The 21483-nt window shown below is 42.8% G+C and overlaps 1 protein-coding gene across 18 annotated transcripts in view; it reads left to right on the forward strand.

Annotated features, from left to right (window-relative positions):
• FBRSL1 (fibrosin like 1) overlaps positions 1-21483 on the forward strand; it is a 558190-nt gene that overhangs the window by 144513 nt on the left and 392194 nt on the right. For all 18 annotated transcript variants that reach the window (XM_069794958.1, XM_069794967.1, XM_069794969.1 and 15 more), the window contains exon 2: positions 7051-7251. In XM_069794958.1, coding sequence (XP_069651059.1) covers positions 7051-7251 — 201 coding nt within the window. The remainder of the gene's footprint in view (positions 1-7050; positions 7252-21483) is intronic.

Below are 21483 nucleotides of genomic sequence, written 5' to 3' on the forward strand. Positions count from 1 at the left end.
AAATGGGATCATTTCCTTTCTGATGGACAGCAAGCACCTGTGGGAGTTTTAATAGCTGTACAGTATGTCTGCTAGTAGGTAGTGAGGAAGACGGGCGCAGTTCTCTGCGGTGAGGCGCCTGCAGGCTCTGAAGAGGAAATTGGAGGAGGAGGAGAAAGCCATGGCTGGCTTCCTGTTGAGCGTGCAGAGTGCTGCTTAAAACAGTAGGTTTTGTGTATCTAACTCCCCAATGGGTGATGGTGGAGAAGGGTTTATACCAAAACCATGGACAGCCTTATGCTCACATTCATGCAGATTTCCTTCACCTCTTACTAAAGAGAAGGTATTTGCTGTATACATTCTTACTTTTATCGTCCCCTAAATTTCTATTAAACACACGGTTTCCAGGTACTTGGTATTACGGTGGAAGGAGAGGACTGGTTTTTTTCCCTCAAGTAATTGAGAAGGAAGAGAACAGTACCAGCCCCCTTCTCCCCAACTTTTTAAAACAATTACTGCTCAGCACTTTATTCGGGTCTTGTGCAAGCAAAAAGAGCAGGATTGGAAATGAGAAATGAAAATTATTGTGGATTGAAATGCATTTAAAAGTAGCGATACTGATCTTCCTCTTTTGTAATTTTTGGCTACATTGTGTTGAGGTAACATTTGTCCAAGGTGTCTCTACTTGGTATGGTGTCTTCAAGGTCCTAGCAGCAAAGGTCTTAATTCTTGGGAGACATAACAAGTGGGCATTTAGCAGAGTACCAGCAGCTTGCTCTTTAGCTCTTCACAGGTGACAGGAATGCAGCTTCTGGTAATAAATTTGACTGTTTCAATTACAGTCAGTTTCTTGGTTCATCCGGTTTTATTTTTAAGTTAAATCATGTATCATAAACCTGCAAACCAGTGGCAGCTTCAAATGTCTTAACATTTCCAAAGCCGTCTTGTCAAAAAGTTGTCTTATTCTTGAGCTAAACATGTGACAGGGTCAGAGCAAATGTGATGCATTTTAAAAAGCAAGACCCAAACTCATCTGGAATATGTCAGCTACGAAAGGAGAATTGCAGTCTAAGGTTAAACAAGCAAGGATTTAATTTGCAATCATTTTAATTGATATTGATTGTGTTGCTTGAATGTAGGGTCAAAGCAAGAGAGTCATTTCAAATCTAGACTCTTTTTTTTTTTTTTTTCCCCCCTTTTAAAAAAGCTTTAGTGGCTTTGGCTGAAAGGCTAGGGGCTTGAGTTACATTTTTAGTGAAGTTCGCAGTGGGGGAGAAGAGAGGGCAGGGAAGTAAAACAAACAAGTGTGTGTTATATTACAGGAAAAGTGAGAACTTCCCTGTCCATGAAAATTGCAGCCTGCCAGCTGGAGATGCCAGCCAAGTGCCTCCCAAAGTGCCCTGAACTGTGGGGAGAGCGAAGCCGGGCTGGCCTGCTGCCAGATGGGGCTTCCAGTGCGGAGCTGCTGTACTGAGCTGCGGGCCAGTCCTACCGCTGCGGCTCCTTCGCCTTCGCTGCCCTCCCTGTTTTCCTTCTACCCCATAGCTCTCCAGAGCTGAGCTCTCAAACGTCTCCTCCTCTCCCACCGTTACAGTGTGCTCCTGCTTGTTTTTAAGATCTCCACTTGCATTTGCTGCCTGTTCACCACATTGAGTTCAAATTCAATCACTTTGGTATGGTCCTACCTGATACCTTCTGGTAGAGTTACTTCTTATCCCATTCCTTTTTTCTCCTTTTTTTCTGTCCTCATTATTCACCTAATTTCATTTGCCTGTTGGTTACTCATCTTTTCTTGTGCTCGCTCCTGTTCTTGCGGTGGTTTCTCTCTCTACGGACCTATCTTCAAATCCATGCCTCAAAAGTTAATTTCTTTCATGTAAGTTTCTCATGTATATCTCCAATATTATCTTTCCGTTTGAATTACTGTCTCTTGTGTCATCTTTATGCAACTAAATGGACAATAGATTTCCCTTAGTAGTGGTCCTGTCTGTATTTGTAACGTGCTTTGTCTGCTTGGAAAGCACGAGCATATATTAAGTCAGCATTTGTTTCGATGTTGCTGTTCTATAAACTGGGTATCAGGTCAGTAGGAATATTTTTAAAGTAACCTAATTAAAAATAAATCTGTTTCAGTTCCTCTCTGAGCCAGGATCTCTCCCTGAACTATTAAACAAACACGTTTGACAACCCTACTGCTAATTGCATGATAAAGTTGATATAAGGATAGTTGGTGCTTAGATCCTCGGGAGCTTTCCCATTGCAATTTTGCTGAGAGAAGCTGGAGGCAGAAACAGGAGAAGCAGGGTCAGTTTTAGAGACAGCAGTACGTTTTTTTATTTCCTTTGCATAGATCCTTCTCCTGTTTGATGTTCAGTGGGATATTTCACGTTCCCCAACTTAAGGAATAAGTGCTGCAGCGAAGAGTTGTGGAGAGAGAAGCTGGAGGCTGTTTTCCTTCTGGGAAATCAGCCCATATAATCTTCTGAAGTCAGCAGAGGCAGTCTGGCAGGAGTGGAGTGTAACCAGTCCTTGGCTGCGTGTCTGAGCCTTGCAGTGTCCGATGGGCCCTGGGGACGGGGGATTGTAATGGACTTGATTTCGCACCAGGGCTGCATTTTGAACTGATCCTTGAGGGCTCAGGGTAGTTATTTTATGAACTGTAGGTGTTGGTTTTCTGCTCTGCACCCCAGCAGCATGCTCCAGGTTTTTCATCTAGCTGTGTGGTTTTTGCACTTTTTTTCAGGTTAAGTGTTCCCTGTGTATGAAAGGTATTTACAACTCCAACCTCCCCCTACTTGCTTTCTGAGATCTCAAAGAGCTGTGTAAACTCAGAGGATTAAAGCAGAGTTTGAGCTGGGCTGAGCAAACACGCAGTGATAACTCCAGCCAGCGGATGGCTGTGGATGTGAGCTTGCGCCAGGGTCCTCTAGGGCTGATCATTGTTTTCTGATCAAATAGGCAACGTGGAGTCCACTGTGCAGAAGTCTCTTGCTGTGGCATTTTATGGGTAAGAATGGTCTCATTCCAGAGCCGAGGGCCATGCGCCCAGCATTATTCACAGCTTTATTTATAAACTGAGCAGTGTGTACCTTGAGTGTCTTTGGAGATTGCAGCTGTGCCTTGGTGACAGAAAAATGGCTTTTCAGGAAGGAGTGTTCCAAGTGATTAAGGATGTCACCAGCTCCGCCGCAAGCAAAGGTGCAATTGCATAGCTTGGGCCAAATAGCGAAGAAAAAAATTCAGCGATTTTTATTATGGACTCTCAAAATCTGTTACAGAGTCTAGGTTACGTACTTGGGTTGCCAGCCTGTGCTGCGGTGGTATGCCAGTGGATCTTCACAGCTACTGGTGTGCAAGGTATTTCAGTTAGAGCTGGAGGAGGTACCACAATAACATTTTCAGCTGAAGTGTTCTTTGGTATCTGTACATCCAAATAAGCAAATGGGGAAGTAGAATCTGTATGTTTTATGGAGTAACTGCCAGGAAAGAGGCTGTAAGGAAAGGCCTAATTTTTTCTTATCTGTAACCGTTCAGCCAATTAGAACCATCTGCTCTCCGTCTGCAGCCCAGACAGGCAAGGGGCTGCAGATGGAGAGGCTGTAGCCTGCCCTGGAAGGTGTGAGAGAGATTCCTAAGTGAGGACAGGTAGGAGACAGCCCTGGAAGCGGTGAGTAGTAAGGAACAAAATAGTTTTGTATATTCTGGAACAAGATTTGGCAATCTCCTTCCTGGAACTGAGAAGAGAGAATGGGCCTGGATCCACCAGCCTTCCCTGGAGAAGGGGATTTACTGGCCCTGACAGCAAATGTAGCCAGGTCTGCTGACTCCTGGGTTGGGCAGAAATGCCAAGGTTGGATATGGAGACCTTTTGACTTCAGGGCCTGACTTCAGACATTGTCGCTGTGTGAACCCCTAGGCTTTATGTGACGTGCAAAGGGCGAAAATGACTGCTTGTCTGGGCTTGTCTAGGGGGAAGGCTCCAGTGGAGCAGTTTGTCAGAAGGCCAGTCTTACGTGCCGGCTGGGATTTCTGGACTGAAGTCAAGGTGCATCAATAAACGTTGTTAACTGTAGTGATGTACTGTATATTTTGTATGTGCTTAAATTTTCCAGCAATTGCCTGTGCGCAAGCACAGATGCACATCCAAAAATAGTAAGCTCTTGTGCTAAGTGAGGTCCCCAACTTGGAGGTCGTAAACTTTAGTAAAAGAACAATCGCTGGAAGGCTCTTTTAGTAGAGTAAATAGAAAGGAAACAAAGGAGGCAAGAACAGAAACCCCATTAGCCCCCTCCTGCTCTCTGCCTGAGGCTGCAAAGAAGTTTGCATTTAGCAGCATAGAAAACAGCCCTGCTGTCACCCTCTGTCAGTGAGGAGAAGCTGAGTTCAGTGTCCTGGGTTCTCAGAAAAAGCAAAGTTCTGTGAGCTGCAGCCTCTACTGAAGTGGGAAGGAACGGGCCTGTGGAATAGCTTCTCTTGTCACGGGGCTGAGAAACTTGGCTTCTTCCCCATGGCTGCCCCAGGATCCCTCCCTCGGCCTTCCTCTTGCCAGAGGCGAGCAGCGGCCTCGGCTACCAGGGCTTGGGCCTTAATTCACGGCTGTTTGGAAAGTGCTTGAGATTCTTGGACGCAAGTGGCACTACAAGTGAACGCATTATTTCCTTGGCTTTGACCCAGCTATGACTGTATTCCCTGAATTAATTTTGCTAGTAGCTCAGCGATGAGACAAACCTTAAATCTCCAAACAAAATGGGGATAAAAAGCTAAATTTCTAAGTAGGGAATTTTGTAGCATTCAGTAAGGGGAAAACCACAGATTTCCAGACTAGTTACGTGGTGAAGTGAATCGTCTAAAACGTGCAGCGAATGTGCTGTGGGTGCTGAGGGAAGACTTTCCCTAAGGCATTAACAGAGACCCAATCCCCATGTGAAGCCAGCTAGAATTTAAACCGAAATGGCCATTTACTGCCTTTGAAAGCATCCTTAAAAGTGAGTATTACACGCTGAGGCAGGAGCGCATTATTTGCTGGTGCTTTCACGTGGTGGCATTCCCCTGCCACAGCCTCCTTTCCCTCTTCTCAGGGGCTTGTGTCACCTCATGCAGCATCTTCCATGCGTCTGCCGTCACGCTGCAGCTGCATCTGGCTTTATGAAGAAGTGCACATTTTTGGTGACTTCTGTTTTGAATGTTTTGCTGAGTATCAGTTAACAGATGTCATTTCCATTGCACTAGTTTCTGATTAGTTACTAAAGCTTAGCATTTTGATTTCTATCTCGGCAGCTTCCCAGTAAATAGGGCAATGTGACCTTCTTAAAGTGGCATCTTGAACTGCTGTTTTAGCATGCTATCTTAAAACTAAAACCCAAAGCGAGCAACTTAACACTAATTTGCATTCCTTGTTTTATCATTCATGGACAATATTGCCAGACAATCATTTTCCTTGCTCTTTCACTAGTTTCGCTAGGACTTGGCAAGCTGAGCTGTGTTCTGGTATGTTCTGCATCTCTGAGACAGTGCTACTTATTTTAATTTTGGGGTGGGGATCGTATCTTTGGGGGTTCTGCAACTTGCTGTATGTACGTGTGCTTTAAGAGGAGCTTGCCAGCCGCACAGGACCCCTGTGCAAAGTGTGTAGAGTTTGGGTGCTGGCTAATTGTGTTTGAGCCAGGGTTGGAATAGGAAACACCTGTATGTATTTTATCATTGTAATTGAAATTTCAATGTCTCTGTGACCGTAAAGTGTCAGTGCATCATCTTGCCTCACAGGGAAGGGTGACTTCAAACAGTGAGTGATTTGGAGTGGAATCAGCATGTTGCACACTGAGGCAGTCAGTTCACTAATTAAACAAGAGGGGGAGGAAGTAATCTAGAGCAATCAGCAGGGCATTTCATCCCAGTCCCTAATTTTCTTTTTTGTTGGGCTTTAGTTTTTGAGAGTCTAGAGAGCTAATGATTTGCATGAGCTCTTCTGCAGTACCGAAGGTGTGTGCGTTGACGTGAGCAAGTTGTATTGCGAGCTCCATTCGTGTAGGATACAAATATCCGTGATGTAATTGCTTGAGTCAGAAGCGAGGCATTTAGAAAAGGGGGGATGAGGAATTTGGAAAAATTCCTGTGGCTGAAGTTGACAAATCTTGGCATGGTGAACAGTGCTTTTAAGGTATCTCCTAATCTGATATATTTACCTCACATAAAAAATTAATTGGGATAGAGATTCTGTAAAACATTCCAAAAGAGTTTAGTTTTTACCCTTGAGCCGTTAATAAAAGGCATTGGGGAAAAATTTATCTAGCTGTAGTGAACTAATGTCATAGTGATTTGGCATATTATTCCTTAAATTCTTTTTTCTGTGTGGTGTGTGTTGGGGGGAGAGGTTGATACATTGTCACCCAGAGTTCAGCTTCCAGTCCTCAAAGATGCCAGGGATAGCAGTAGTAATTCCCTTCTCTGATCTCACTTCCTATGTTAATCATTATGACATGACATACCCGCTTTTAAACTGTGCTTAGATTGTATGTTATAGTCCTGATTCAGGGCAGGCACTTAACACTTAGAAGTGTTCAACCTCTGTTATGTGTTTAGATCCCATTGATCTCGGCTTGCTTATTGAATGCATGGTAGGATTTAGAAGTGCATTTCTCCATATGAATGCTACTGTGAATCAGAGACTGTCAGGCCCAAGGGGGGTCTGAAATGTTGCCTTCTGAGATCAGAAACAAAACAAAATAAAAACCACCTCTGTTTCAGTTGAGCAGTTAAAGGCTTTCCTTCAGGATGCTGATTTGTTCATGTGCTGTTGACGTATGGTTCCTGAATTAATCTGAAGCAAACTCATTTTCATAACCAGTTCCAGCATCGCTGAAATTAATCAAACACATAGCCTGGAGAGTATTCATCCTAATCTAATCTAAAATTACTGTTTGCATTGTGCGTGCCTAATTATTCATCTTAAGTCATCTCTGGAAAGAACATGCTGTCTTGTTTGTGTTTTTATTCAATATTTGTACTGCTTAATGCTTAAAAGTAGTCTCAAAGAACTTAAAGAACTCACTATTTTTTTTTCCTCCTTTACAGAAGGACATGTCACTAAAGCCTCAGGAGCGGAAGGAGAAATGGGAGAGGCATCCAGGAAAGAAACCCAGAGAATCTGAAAACTGTGTGTCTGCTGAACCGAGTGAAAATGGCCATAACAATGATGCTGGGAGCTCTGAGAGAGAGGCAGAAAGAGGCAAAGAACGGATGAAGAAAAAACTCCCTTTGAAGCTATCCAAACAGGTAGGGAAATTATTTCTCATCTGAAGCGACTGTATCATGGCATTGGCCACTGTGAAATGTCCTGCTGGTAGGTTGGGGTTGTTAATGTAACTGGCTTCTCTGGTAACTTGTGCTGGTGAAAACAACGTCTCTTACAAGACTTCTGGCCAAGTGCACAAATCCTGTGTTGTGGGCAAGTTTCATAAGCTAAAATGGAAGACTAGGTGTACTGGGTAGTGCAAGAAGGAAGGAGCAGACCTCCCTTGTATCCTGCAACTTTGAGACAGTAGTTTATACCATAGGTTTGTGGTTCTTGCAGTCTTAGGCACAAATAGAAATCATCAGTCGGATCATAGTCGTCTTTGGAGAAGATGTGCTTGTTAATGTGCACCTGGAAGTTGCAAACATAAGTATGTCCGTCTCATAAGTTCATGTGCCCCCAAAACGGTATGTTGAGAAGGAGAGAAAGTTCAAGTATTTTAGAAGTGGAAATAAAAAGTATTTTAGTTTGGAGGAGGTTGTGTTCTCCGGAGTCTTTTCTCCATGCCCTTCTAAAATGAAGCATAAGCATTAATGAATTAAGAGTTGTCATGCTGGAGGGGATGATTGTGGAGACTCCCATCTGACCCACAGTGTGTACAGAGCTGGGGAGGTGACAAAAAAGAGGCACTATGGGTGGCAGGCTATTTATCCCTTAACTGCTGCTCAGCAGGGAGATGCGTTGGTGACTCGGTGCTCATTCATCAGTTTGAAATCCACATGGCACAGCAGTTTGTATCTATGAACAAACACTTTCCCAGTTGTCCGCTAACATGGTGCCAAATGGCAGCCAGTGGGAAGACCAGTGTACTTGACCCTTCAGCATTTGTTCTGAGCTAAGAACTACGCTGTGATGAAAAACTATTTTTTATTCTCTGTGATGCAAAGAAAAAGCTTTTTAATCCAAGCACACCTTCTCTTCTGTGAAACTAGTTCTGTATGCGTGCCAGACAAAGAAAGATTGAATTGTCCAGTTATTGGAAGTGTTTTTTCAGACTTTCAATATTTTAGGATTTGAAAGGATTGATAATATTATCTAATGTAATCCCCCCCACACACAACTTCTCCACCACACACAATCTTTTGGATTGTGTTGTAGCATATTTGTTCAGAAGGGCTCATCACATTTTATGATACAAATTCTAATGGTCTGTTCATGGCCCCACTCTTCTGGTGGCTGATTGTTCTCATGAACAAATTAGCAGACTTTGTTTTCTTCCTTTTTATTTTAAAAAAAAAATAGTTGGAATAATTCAGTGCAAATAACTTGGGTAAAGATGTTAGTACTTTTCTGCTTGCAAGTATTTAGGTAGCAAATCATGTAACCATGCACTCCTAGTAGAATATTTGCCAGGTTTGTTTTCTTTTAATTCCCCAAAGTGATACCAAATGTTTTGGTTTTAGACTCGTCAGTGTATATGTAGTTAAAATATATCAAGTTTCTTGTTTGTTTTTGCTAGTAGTTGAGTGATAGGGTTTCAGTTCCCCCTCTGGTTACAGGTGCAATGAGTTTGTGCTCAAATTTTCACTCTCTGCAAATTAAAATGACTTTTTATTATGGGCAAATAGATGCACATTTTAGTTTCGATGAAAGTTTGAGCTACTACGACCTTTTTCTTGGCATCCAAACCCACAAAATGCTAAGCATGTATTTCACCGGAGGTCCCTGGCTTTGATATAAAATGTTTAGAAGCAGTAGTGCTGGATGGTATTCCTGCCTGTTGCTTACACCAGGATTGTGGCATTCTGCTTCATCAGCTCCTCTGCCTTTGTAAAGCTGCTGTTGCGTCAGGTTTTTTTATTTACATGAAAAGGCCCCAAACACCAATCCAGCGACCCTTGCAAAGTATACATAAAGCTGGCTCACTTTCCACTCTGGTCCCCGGAGTAACCTTACAAATGCTCATGTTGATGCAACTGAGAGTGGTGCAGTTTGAGTATGGAAACAAGGAACACCACAGGAGGTCATTAGGCCTCGATTGCCACCAAAACCTCTCTAACATGAAAGCCTAGCTTCAGTAAATACTGCCTTTCTACGGGTTAGAGAGTTGTTCCTTCAGGTCTAAAATTAAGCTGCAGGGAGTTCAGCGCATTTCACGTATTTGCACCGTTGCGGATGTGTGAGGCTGTGCTCTGCCGGGCAGCGGGGAGGTCCTCTCTTCTTGGAGCTGGGGTGAGGCAGTTCATCACCCGCTGCAGAGGAGGAAAGGGTTGTTAACAGTGACATCTTCTACATGAAATTTAAAACTAAGTTTCCAGTAGTTGTGGCCACTACTGATTTCATGACAATTCCTTAGAAACCTTTGGGGTACGAGGTTTTGTTACACTGGCCAAACTCCAGTTTCTGTAATTATATGCTGCTGCCTTAGTTTACCAAACGCTTAGATTATTTGTACTTCAGCTGTGAAAAATGAGGACATTGTTATCTGCTTCTTCTGGCGAGTATTTGGCTGCCATCAGCGATTAAATAGGGTATGTGCTGCCACATTAATGAAAACCTGAGTTCATCTTTCTTTGTTTAATCTTTTTTTTCCCCTGTAAGTATAAGTAACAAAATCAAAGAGAGTGAGGAGCTTGCACAGAGTATAAAATAAAACCTGTGATGAGTGACTCATTAATACATTGTACCTTTTTAAACAAGTCACACTTAGAATTCATCTTTTATTGAAAAGTTTTTTTTTTTTAATTACCTTTTATTATCCTAGCTGATACAGTTGTGAAAACCAGACAAGTTTTCAGGTCTGTAAGGTTCATGAAAGTAGCAGCAAAATCTAAGCTGATAAACTAGGCTGTTCTTAGTTCAAACTAATTACGCAAATTATACAGACAAGTTCAATAATTTTTCATTTTTTTAATAACCACAAAGTTTACGCCTAGAATTCTGGCATTTCCTGCCAAGCTGTCTAGACAAATAGGTTGTAATATTAAGTTTCCTGGAATTTGGGGGTGATTTTTGCATCTCAGGGTTATTAAACATAGGTTTATACCTAATTTGGAAAGCTTACTGTAATTAATGTTAATTATATTGAGATGTTGCTTAGAAATTACTGTTCAATTTGAAGCTTTCCTTATACTCTCATCCCTTCTCTTCACAATGCTACTGAATTGTCATCTTTTCTACACAGCCTCCTCTAATAAATCAAATTGGGCATTATAATTATGGCATTCTGCTAATCCTTGTAGAGAGGTGCAAAGTGGTAAGCTGATTTGAGTGCCAGGTTGTCTGCTTTGTTTAGAAAATTAGACGAATACTTCACTGCTTTTGACAAAGCATCCAGATTACTATTTGCTCCTGAATATTTTGTTCTTCTGTACCTCAGGGTGTGGGGAGAGGGTTGCAAAAGCCCATCTGTCCTTTCCAGCCTATTGCTCCCACTGTGTATAAAAATCATTCAAACACATTTATCTCCTGCTGTAACCAAGCAGAGGGGAAAAAAGGGCATTTCAAATAGTCATAGGTCCTTTGGCCAAAGATTTGTAAGGATTTGGGGCTGTTCTCAACACATGTGCGCAGGGAAAGGTGCTGACTTGAAACTGCTGCTCTACGGTAGGAATCGACAAAACCTCTCAGTCGTCAGGGGCATGTCAAGGAATAAGAAAGTGTTTGAAGCAGTGATGTATTTTAGTGTAGCCAGAGTGGCCTGCAGTAAAGCTTGCCCCTTTGAAAGTGTGCAGTTGCCTCCAACATGGGAGCATTTGTTGGGAATTGAGTCATTGCCTTTTTTAAAAGCCACGTCCAAGACTAAACCAGTGGTTTGTGGAAGGGAATCCCCGCCGCAGCTGCAGACAGTGCTGGTGGGGAGAGGAGCCCATCACCTCTTTAAAGGATTCCTCTATGGTTGGGTGTATAATTCACTCAGATGAAGTAGGAGGTAGATATAAGATGAAACCTCTTAGTTCCAGTTACTCTTCCTTGAGTTGTCCTGAGTCGTCATTCCAGTTTTTGGAGAGTCACCCTTCGAACTTTGAGTCTGTCTTCCATTAGCCTTAGCTGAGCTGTTTTTCTCTCTTTGGGGTTCATTTTTGGACTTGCTTATTCCTCTGAACATCTGAGCAGCCTGGGGTCACCCTGGATGTAGAACAGTGGGGTTTTTCTGAGCTTTGGGACCCATTGCCATTTCTGTACGTAGACTAAAAATGGGGCCGACCTCCTTCTAAAAAGTGTTGGGGCTAGTAGGAAAAAGTTGCTGATATTTCAAGTTAGCTTAACCTCAGGCTCTGTGGTTAGTCAGCTTGGGAGCATCACAGTATATTGAATATGTTTAGATGTTAAATGCGGCTGTAATAACACTCTGTTCTGCAAATAGTCATTTGTCACGAAGATGAGTGTCTCACACCTCCTCCTTCCTTTTCTCACCCACTGTTTAAATCACCCGAGATGAGGCAGAGTCTCAAAGAAGCTGAGGAGAAAAGGGTGGTGTAGCATGTATTTAGTGCTCATAAATAGCGTGCTGGGTTTGGAGCATGGGAGGAAAGGGCAAGAAGGCTAACGCTGTCATGTTGCTCTGGGGGTGTGACATCTCTGTGACTTCAGCAGAGCTTCCTGGAGGGAGGGAAAGCAGAGTTAATTCCTGTCTCTCATTCACTCCCCAGCCTTTGTCAAACTGCTGAGCATTATTGATGATTAATGTATATTGTTGGTGTGGCTCTTGCTGGACTGGAACTGCTAAATTACATTAACATGTTTGATTACCTATTCATGTGATTTTTCTGTGATGCTCATCAGCTTGTTATCCAACATTCACTGATGAATATAACACCCCCCCCCCCCCCCCCCCCCCCCAGGAGAACACTGCTCTGCGTTATTGCTGATCTGAGCTAGAGGTGATATACTAAGTCATTTTCCATCCAGGATGCACATTGTTTCTTCTGATGTCTAGGTGAAAATTGACAGCTTGTCTTCAAACCAGTTACGTATCCTTGGCCCCATTTTGTGTGTCGTGGTGGTACTGAAAGGCTATGGGGTTTTTCCCAAGGTAGAGGGAAACTGTCTAGAAACTCATCTGGCTAATGAAATACCTTGTGTGGAAAATTTCCCTTGGCATCATACTGCTTGTGCTGACAGTTGGGCAATAGGAGCACGTAGCTGTTTGATTTTTATTTGTATTTTTCCAGATAACGATAAATGGTAAATTGAAAACTTGGATGTGCTTTTGAAGCCACTGGTGGATTGGAGGCAGAGTGTTTGCTTAGTGATGCAGAGTTCAGAGACTGAAATGTACCTTTCTTAGCTGAGGTTCAGCAGCCATGTAGGAGAGCGAGTCCAAAAAATAACCTTTGGTGTCTTTGTGGGCCAGAGGACAGGTATGGATATGCCTGTCCTTCCATGTCTCAATAATGTCGCGTTTGGAAGCTGAAATCTGTCTAAGAGGGTCTAAACTTGGTAGTAATTTACTCTGTTACCTTAATATGATAGTAAGTTGTTCTGTTACTTTCAGTATCTCAGGCTATTAAAAGCAAATGAATCCTAGGCAGCTAACTTACCAAAAAAAAAAAAAAAAAAATGTTGCCTTTAATGTGGGTTTTGGGGATTGGTTTGGTTTGGTGTGTGTGCTGCTTTGGTGTTTGCATTTCACTGCTTTTGAACACCGAAATTACAGAAACCAGTTTCTTTTTGTTTCTAATTGATGTTACCCTTTTTGTTAGCAGATATTGTTATTTAAATGTTCTTTGAAACTGAACAACAAAGCAAAAGGAAAAAAAAAAGTCCATTTTCTTTTAATCGGGAAAATGTTGCTTCATGTGTAGCTTAAAACAAGGATCCATTCCTACCGTCCTAAGTACAAGAATTTACAATTTGGACATGAAAGCTCCGTACCGAGTAGTTTTCGGGGCGCATTTCTGATTGCTGGGAGAGTTGGGCCGTTACCTGCGGGCAGCCTCTCCACCACTGCCTACCGGGGCTGGTGCTTTGCTCCCCTTCGGCCGGAGCCAGGGCCAGCTGGGCGAGGGGTGCCGCTCTGGTTCGGCAGGGCCTTCTTGCACACGGGCTCGCTTTTAACCGTGCGAACGGTCTCGCTGGCTTCGGAGCTCTTAATGAGGTTGTAGGGCCGGGGGCCTGGTCCCGAGGGGATTTCGGAGGAGGTCCTTGTTTCCAGCTGAGTAGGGCTGCGCGGCACAGCCACAGATGGCCTTGCCTTGCTCTCTCAAGCTAATCTGCAAGTGCAGAGACTTCACAGCTGCCTAGGAAACCGCTGGGGAGTAACGGTGCGAAGTACTGAAATGGGCAATACAGTATTTAGTCATTAGGTTTGCTAATCCAAGGCCTAAAATCAGCCTCGTTTCAATCAATAGCAATCTGCTTGCACTGTCAGGAACTAATTTAAAAATCTGCTTTAAGTTCTGGTTAGGCGCTTGGTATTCTGTTTTCTGCATCAAAATAGAGGGGAAGCAGTGGGCATAGCACAGCAGTGGCAGGAGGAGGAGAAATCCTTTGTAAGTAAATACTGGATGTTTATTTCCCAAATGAAAGGCTGCTATTACAAAGAAGTGCTGCTGGTTTTGCTAAATTTGTCCAAGAATTCGTCGAGATTCTTGAAGTGGCTACAGAGCCCGCTCTGCAACAGGGGGGGAACTTCGCAGTGTGTTTAGTTTCTTCAGTGTTTCTTTAAAGTGCTATATGAACCTTAGACAATTAAGGTTTGCGTTACAGATGTGGCACAGGTAACTTCATCATGGGATTGCAGCCGCCTTTTGAGAGCTACAGCACAGCTTCCATAACTGATCTCTAGCATGCTGTGCTTTGGGAGGAGTGGTGCAAAATAGTGCCATAAAACGGCTGGGAGCTAAGGTAGCAGAAGGACTTCGTTTAAGCTGGAAAAATGTATTTCAAAACCCCCTGCAGTTCTCGTAGGGAAACATCAATTGAGGAGACCATGTTTATTAGAATTGGGGGGGGGGGAGAATCCAACTGTTTTTAGAGCAATACCGAAGCATGAAACAGAGGTACGTGCTGGATTTTACTACACTGTAAATACTGTTTTCTGAACAGAGTGATGTAAAGCACTCTTTGGCCGCTGAAAGTGTTATGTATGGGAGAAAGTGGCTTTGTGCTTTTCACTGATGTAAGTGAAATACTTACTTGTCTGGGCCAGTGGGTTCCCATTTTGTAGCAGCCCCTCACTTGCCAATATTGCTGCTCCATGTGCCCCACTTGTCCCTGCTCTTGTAGGACTCGCCTGATCCTCCCAGAGAGGCTCAGCTGCTTCTGAGTGCAGCTTCTTGCTGTGCCCCAGCCCGGGAGTGCAGCTGGGGGACGCCGGTCCCATGCTGGGTCTGGCAGGGTTTGCTCACATGGACCAGCACCTTACTGCCGTGGGCTTCCCTCCTGCTTGGGAGGGGACTGCTCACGGGTGGCAGAGCAAGTGGAGGTTGCGTGGCCATGGGGATGCAGTGTCTTGCCATGTGCACTCTGCTCTCTGCTTTGTTTTTAAGGATCATTACGATGGTATGGACCCTGCTGCCTTCAGAACCAGAACCTGAGGCTTTGCCTGCAGCGTTGGCTTCCACCTTCTTTGTCACCGCTTTTCCTCTTCAAAATTCCCATCTGTCCCCATTCACCTCTCCCACTTAACAGCATTTGGGCAACAGCAATGCGTTCAGTTCTCCAGATGGCTGCCGGCACTTTTACAATGTGTTAGAGCAGGTCTAGAGAGCGTGGTGATTAAAGCACTGGATGGTACCAGTGCTTTCTCTGTGTTGGGACTTCCTACACTACCTCTAGTGGACCTGAACCACAGTGTCTTTGGGGGCCTTATGTCTCCAGCTCAGTTCCCCATAGGAGAAGATGTGATAGCTGCAGACCCAGTGAAGTGTGGCCGAACAGACCTCAGTAACTCGAGACACGCACAGGTATTTAATAAATGGAGCAATCTGGAGGAGGCCGCTTAGAGCAGCTCTCATCTCGCAGGACTCATCCCTAGCAAACAGGGAAGACCTGACCTGACATTTCTGGTGCTTTCAAAGTTTAAAAAGGTCGTAAAGTTGAAGTGATAGGAAGATAGTTAAGTCACACAGCTACAGTGTAAGAAAGTTATGTTGTATGTATGTGAAAAATCAAACCAGTTATAAGCTCCATATTTTAAAACTCCTGCAGGTCACTTTTAACTTCTCTGCCTACAGTTAGATGACTGATAAGGACCTTAGGTCACATTTGCTTAAATATAGCCTCAGACAAGAGCAGAAAAAAAGAGAAACAAAGCAGTCCTCTCTTCTTGCTGATGTTCTGTAAGTAGCTGTGAATGAATCTCATTACAATGGCTTCTTTTGAAAGGGAGAAATAAAAAGGAAATTTCATTGCTAACAACTTATGTGGCATCAGAAGCTATAAAAAAGGTTGTTGGTGGTCATTGGTTACATTGTTATAAAAGAAGAGCTAAATGGTTTGTAATTTAGAGAAGGCTATTTAATTACATGAAGTAATTTACAGGAAGCTATAACCACTTGTATCTTTTTTTCTGTTGAATTTAATTGGTTGACACAATGCACAAAGTCTTCTTTCTTTTCCTTTTTTCCTTCTCTCATTTTTTTTGTTTTATTTGTATATTTGCTTCTGGAGAAGAGAAGGCACCAAGATAGAGCACTTCTGTTATATCTCGTGATTTTAGCAAATTGAAGAATGGAGAAACACAGTACTGTCTGAATGGTGCTCTGTCTCCAGCTAGTCCTGGTGTAGTGTGTGCTGTTTGAAGAGATTCAGAGCCTTGGCTGGAGGTTTTTCTTGCACATCTCTTCATGATGGTGAGATAGGGCACATTCTAGGTGTCCTATGAGCTGTGTAGAGCCCCTTTTCCTGGGTATAATGCAGATGCCGCAGAAGAGGCTAGGACCTAGAAGCAGCTGAAGCAGCCTTGGCATTTTTGCATGTTGTTTTTCTGGTTTGGACAAGAAATGTCTAAAGGGTTATTCCACCTTGATTTAAAGCACTAATTGCCTAATATTTTAGCTGGCTTTGCACAAGGGTTTGGGATCTGTTACCTAATCGTAGCCCATGTTCTTGGTCTTGCACCAAATGTCTGCAGTAAAATACAAAGCCTCTGAATGGCAGCAGGTAGAGTATGGTTCCTTATGATCACCCTGTAAGTTTTGGGATGATCACAGGTATTTTTTTATGTGTGTGAAACAAGCATAGTAGTTGTAGATGAACAATACTCTTCCTCTAGCGTGCTTATCACTATAATAACTAAACCATCTGCGCAGCTCCAGTCTAAATCTGAGCTGATTTAAAACAAACATAAAAATGACATTCCAATGTCACTTGTGGTTGAGGCAGAATAAATATCTTTTTCATGAGATACTGTTACTTTCAACATGCAGAACTTGTCCTTGCTTACTGCTTGCAATGGATCTCCATTTCTGCAAGAGACTGCAGGGATCAGTGCACCAGGAGCTGCAGCAGAATCGCTTTGGCGGTTGCCAGTCTTTGCCTGAAGTCATTTAATGGCACTGGTCCAGCTCACTTGGCTTTCCTCGTGGAAGCCTATCAAAGATGATGCTGTTTTCCACCTCTCAGTTGCTTTCGCCTCACAAACTGCAGCCTCAGGCAGTGTTACCCACATCCCTCAACCTCTTTTCAGTGTGGATTCTTAAGGGAGCTAATTTTCATACTTCTGCCTGATGGATGGTTTACACGAGCTGTTGAGAATATACGCAGCTTGCATAAGCACGTTTTTGGTTTGAAGACATCTCTTAGGTAAAATAAGCCCTTATTTTTTTCCCTTTAGTCCTTCAAGCAAGGTTACTAGTAGCTCTTCAGGTGAATGCCATTGCACTATTTATTTGGCAAAGTCAGTCCATGAAACCCATGCTATTTTCTCTAACATTTTGTCTAAAAGAAACTGAAGAATTAAATAAAGCCAGCAGGGGTTTGTGATAGATTTAAAGCTCTTCAAAGCTTACTGGTTGAGGGAGTCTTAAGGCATAGTCGGGTATGTATGTATCTTTTAACTCAAGAGTCGAAATGTGCCCTGTCTGTATGTAGGTTTTTCTGGCTGTTAGCCCTGTAAATTGATTCTAAAATTTTTCTGAAGTTAAGCCTTGAAATTAATGTACTTTTAAAATAAAAAATCCAAGTAAGGGGGGTATTTCAAATGTTAAGTTTAGGAATTACACATATAAACTCTTACTATCGTTATATGCAAAATTTTTTTGGTTTGGGGTTTTTTTTCAGTAGCTTCCTCTCAGTTTTGTTTCTTTGGAGTTGTTGAGATTACAAAGAAAAGTATTACTTGGATAGCTGCTCGATTCTGAAAGTTAGTGTCTAAAGTGAGTTATGTAAATATGTGCAGGTTTTTTAATTTAAAAACGAATCTTTCGTCTTCACCCTTCCTTACACATTCTGCTTTCTTCTGGTTAAAGGCTTTAATTTCAGCAGTAAGTAAAGGAGCACAGGCTTGGTTCTTCCTTCAGCTGCAGATCCAATGCAAGTTAAAGTTGAAGACTTGTAATAGGTTTCATTTTGCACTCTCTAATGTTTCCTCTTACAGCCCTGCTTGACTCATTGACACTGAATAGTAAAAACAAGGAAAAAACTTCTTCCAGGGGAAACCTTATCCACTGGAATAATATTGCTAAAAGAATCCAAGGACGAGGTAATGGATCAAGCAGTGGATGCTGTCCAGGGCAGCTAGAATAACAGTGCTGTGATGAGTAGCCCTCAGATGCTGTAATATTGCAGCCTTTTGGAAGGTGGTGCTGGATCTCATAAAGTTGTCTTTCTGTTGGTTCTCAAAACTTTTGAGTGGCTGTAAGGCAATATTTTCTAGTTTAACATGACATTTATTGGCTGTAGCGTCAGTCATAGGTATCTTTTTGGAGTTAGTGCCTCAGTCCTTTCGGATCGAAGATGGAGATAGTTTAGCTGGTCAGATAGGTCTGCTGTGGAGTGCATCTGCAGCTTTTGGGGGGGGGGGGGGGGGGGGAAGTGCTTTCCAGTTACTTTTCAGCTCGTATGGAGCAATTTCAGTGTATAAAGGTGTAAACGGGGATGACACAAAGGAAGAGAGTCATATTACAAGCGTTGCCTGAATTGAGGTTTTTTAACTTGCTCCTCATTTGTACATGTGCTCTTTTTCTTCCAGGTGCATACTGCCAAAACTAATAATATAAAAGTAAAAAAGTTATTCTTTGCTTACCACATAGGAAATAATCCCTACAGCAGAGAACAAAGTCTAGATCCACAAAACCTGAACCCCATTCTGAAAAGCTGAATTTGGTGTTTTCCCAGCATGCGTCCATGCCCTCCTGTAAGAGGGGCTGGCAGTACAGCCCTAAGCATTACTGGGGGACGTGGCGGCGTAATGGCTGCATGCCATTTTAGATTGCTTCCCCATTTTCGTCTCTTGCTTTCCTTGCGCCTGGCTCATTTTGTTCATAAAGCAGCTTGTAATTGAGTGTTTGACAAAGAAGTGTTTACAAGCAGTGTTTCTTGTGCATAACTGCCTAGCTGAGGGGAATAACAATTTGGGTCTGAATTTCAGCCCTCCTTTGTCACTGTCGTATCATCGTTGGTGGCGGTGCTGTCTCTGCTTAAAGAGAAAGATGGATTAAAATTGTTTCAGGGTATGGCACTGGAGTGGGGAATGCATGCTCTTTGAAGAAGCTTGTGACTGTTCCTTGTGGCCCGTGCTCGTTCTTTGTTCGTGTCTTGCTTTTGGACCACACCAAGGTGTGTGCTAATTACCATGTGTGGTGACTTCTGGGTTTTTAGAGGTGGAGTCTGCTAATTTAGGGGGAATTTAATTCCAGTCATATGAAATATAAAGGTTGGAGTTTTGCCAGGTTTTAAGCCCTCTCTAGTCATCGCGTGGGGCGAGATGCTGTAGACTGTAGCTGTCCTAATCTGGGAACATGGTTGGAGTTCAGTCTTAGTGGGTTGAAACCTACAGTGCAGACGGGACCTGTGCTAGCAAAATAAAAGTCTCATTTAGCTATCGCTCAGAAAGAAAAGGACTCTAGGATCGAGCTTTTTAGTTCAGGCAGCATGTGGGTGTTTCAACTGTCCATGCCAAAACCCTTCTGCAAATTATGCCAACTGGGCAGGGTGTGGAGAGAACAGAAGTAATGAAGTTATGCATGAGTAAGGAACAGCTCAGGCTTTATTTAGACCCATTATAGGTCATTGCAAAGGGTAGTCTTTCTTTTTTTTTGGGTGGGGGGGGTTGGGGGAAGCGTGTCTTTTAAAGGGGCTGCACATTCTGTGTTTGCAGGAATTACCATGTTTAATCAGAACTGGTGGGAATCGGTGCATAGTGAATAAGCAAAGACAATGCCAAGAATCGTCTACTAATAGCTGGAGGCAACCCGGAGCTGCTGTCCGTCTCCAAGTTGTGGGCCTGAATAGGGGAGTTCCCATTAACGTTAGTGCCAGTCTGGGACTAAAACCCGCACGTAGAGATGAAAATAAGTCACAATACGTGAAACAAAAGTCATGCAATCGGGCATGAGTAAGAGTGGTACTCAGCCATTTTGGCCGATGAGATTAATTCCTTCCCTGCTGCTGCTTGAGTGCAAGCAGGAAGCGATTTCTGTAGCAAGTCTACTAGTATCAAGTCTGCTTTTCTGGGTATAGTCATTACTTAATGGTCGATACTGATCTGTTGAGCAAAAATAGATAAACATTCGCAGCTTTACTGACAAACCAGGAGTAGGTTAACATGATGGCTACACTGCTAGGAGCATCTCTGAATTAGTGTGATTGCTTGTCACAGTGCTTTGACCATAGCAATGTACTGAATAGTTAAATTATTGTATAAAGACGACCACACGGCACTCACATCCAGAGTGGCTTTTATTTGTATTCATGCAAAATAGCTTTGCAGGTGTTTTGCTAAAACATCTTCCCAATCTCATTAGCCTTGTTCTGAATCATTCTCATGCATCCAGTAGCTTGATAAATAAACAGTAAGTTTTTATAGGCCTGTACAAATGCTGATCTCTTACAGTCCTTTGCAGCTAGATATTCCTTCCTTGTTTACCTGACTTGTCAAGAGCAGAGGGAGAAGAAAAATGTCTTTGTGATGGCTTTTTTTTTTTTTTTTTCCTTACAGTGAAGCAAAGGAATAAAGGGATTATTTTTTTTCCCCAGACAGTCTACCCACAGCAGCAGCATCAGGGACCTCTAGTAAATTGATCAAGGGACACATTTGACCTTAGGGCTGCTTGTTAGAGAACATTGTTATAGGCACATTGTAATAAAGTCTACATCCCAGAGAGGGAAAAAAAAAGTAGTATGGGTTTTGGGGGCTTTTTTGGTTTCGGGTTTTTTTTGTGCGTGTTATTTAGTAGGAACTGAATTGTTGTCTGGCAGCTTTGGGTCACCTCAAATAGGCATAAGCCTAAGGCAAAGCCAAAGGCAGACAAGTTACAGAATAAGTTGTCTGGGAACTTGACAAATACCTGGTTGTTATTGTTTATTGAAATGGAGAGCACAGGGAAGAATTGGGTTTATGAAAAATTATTTCGACTGCAAAATGTAAAAGAAAGCATGAGTTGTGTCAAGAAATTAGCAGTGATGTAGACCTTGGAGGCTGGCACTTCAATAGCTCTGCCCTTAACTGGAAGGGAAGAGGAGCATTCATGCATCCTAGGCTTTTGGTCCTGAAGAGCTTGGAACAGCAGCTGTTGCATGTTCCTCAGAACCATCTCGCTGGTGAGAGCTGGGTTAGCAGGCTGCGGAAGCAGGAGCTCTTACAGACTTGTGAATTCTTTTGGTAAGAGCCAGCTTTGTTTAAAAAAGAGAGTAAGCTCTCCGCTACTCAAGTCTTGTAAACACAAATAAAAAGAGATGCTCTTACAAGAAATTACTACCACAAGGATTCAGTTACTTGAGAGCCTAAATCCCAGTGGCTTGCTAATAGGACCTGCTCCTCGCTCACTGAAGCATTTACATAAATCCCACTTACCAGTTTACTCTTATTTCCATTTTTGTATTGTGATACCTCTTACTAGAATAAAAGTGTTTCTTCTATTTTGATAGATCCAGGCAAATAAAATATGCAAGCTGTTGCAAGATGTATGTTGTGCTCCATTAACGGGACTCAAAATAGGATATCTGATCATTTCAGAGGCTTCCTTTTGTGGCATTATATGGTTATTTTCCTAATGGTTATTATTTATTTATTTTGGCAGAAAGTCTTTAACTTACATTGGCAATGACAGGAATTTCTACTGCTTCAGCTATATTCATTTGCAGAATGTAGAAAACTGAGACTTTTT

The sequence above is a fragment of the Haliaeetus albicilla genome, chromosome 10 (assembly GCF_947461875.1).
Source record: "Haliaeetus albicilla chromosome 10, bHalAlb1.1, whole genome shotgun sequence".
In the NCBI taxonomy this organism is placed as follows: Eukaryota; Metazoa; Chordata; class Aves; order Accipitriformes; family Accipitridae; genus Haliaeetus; species Haliaeetus albicilla.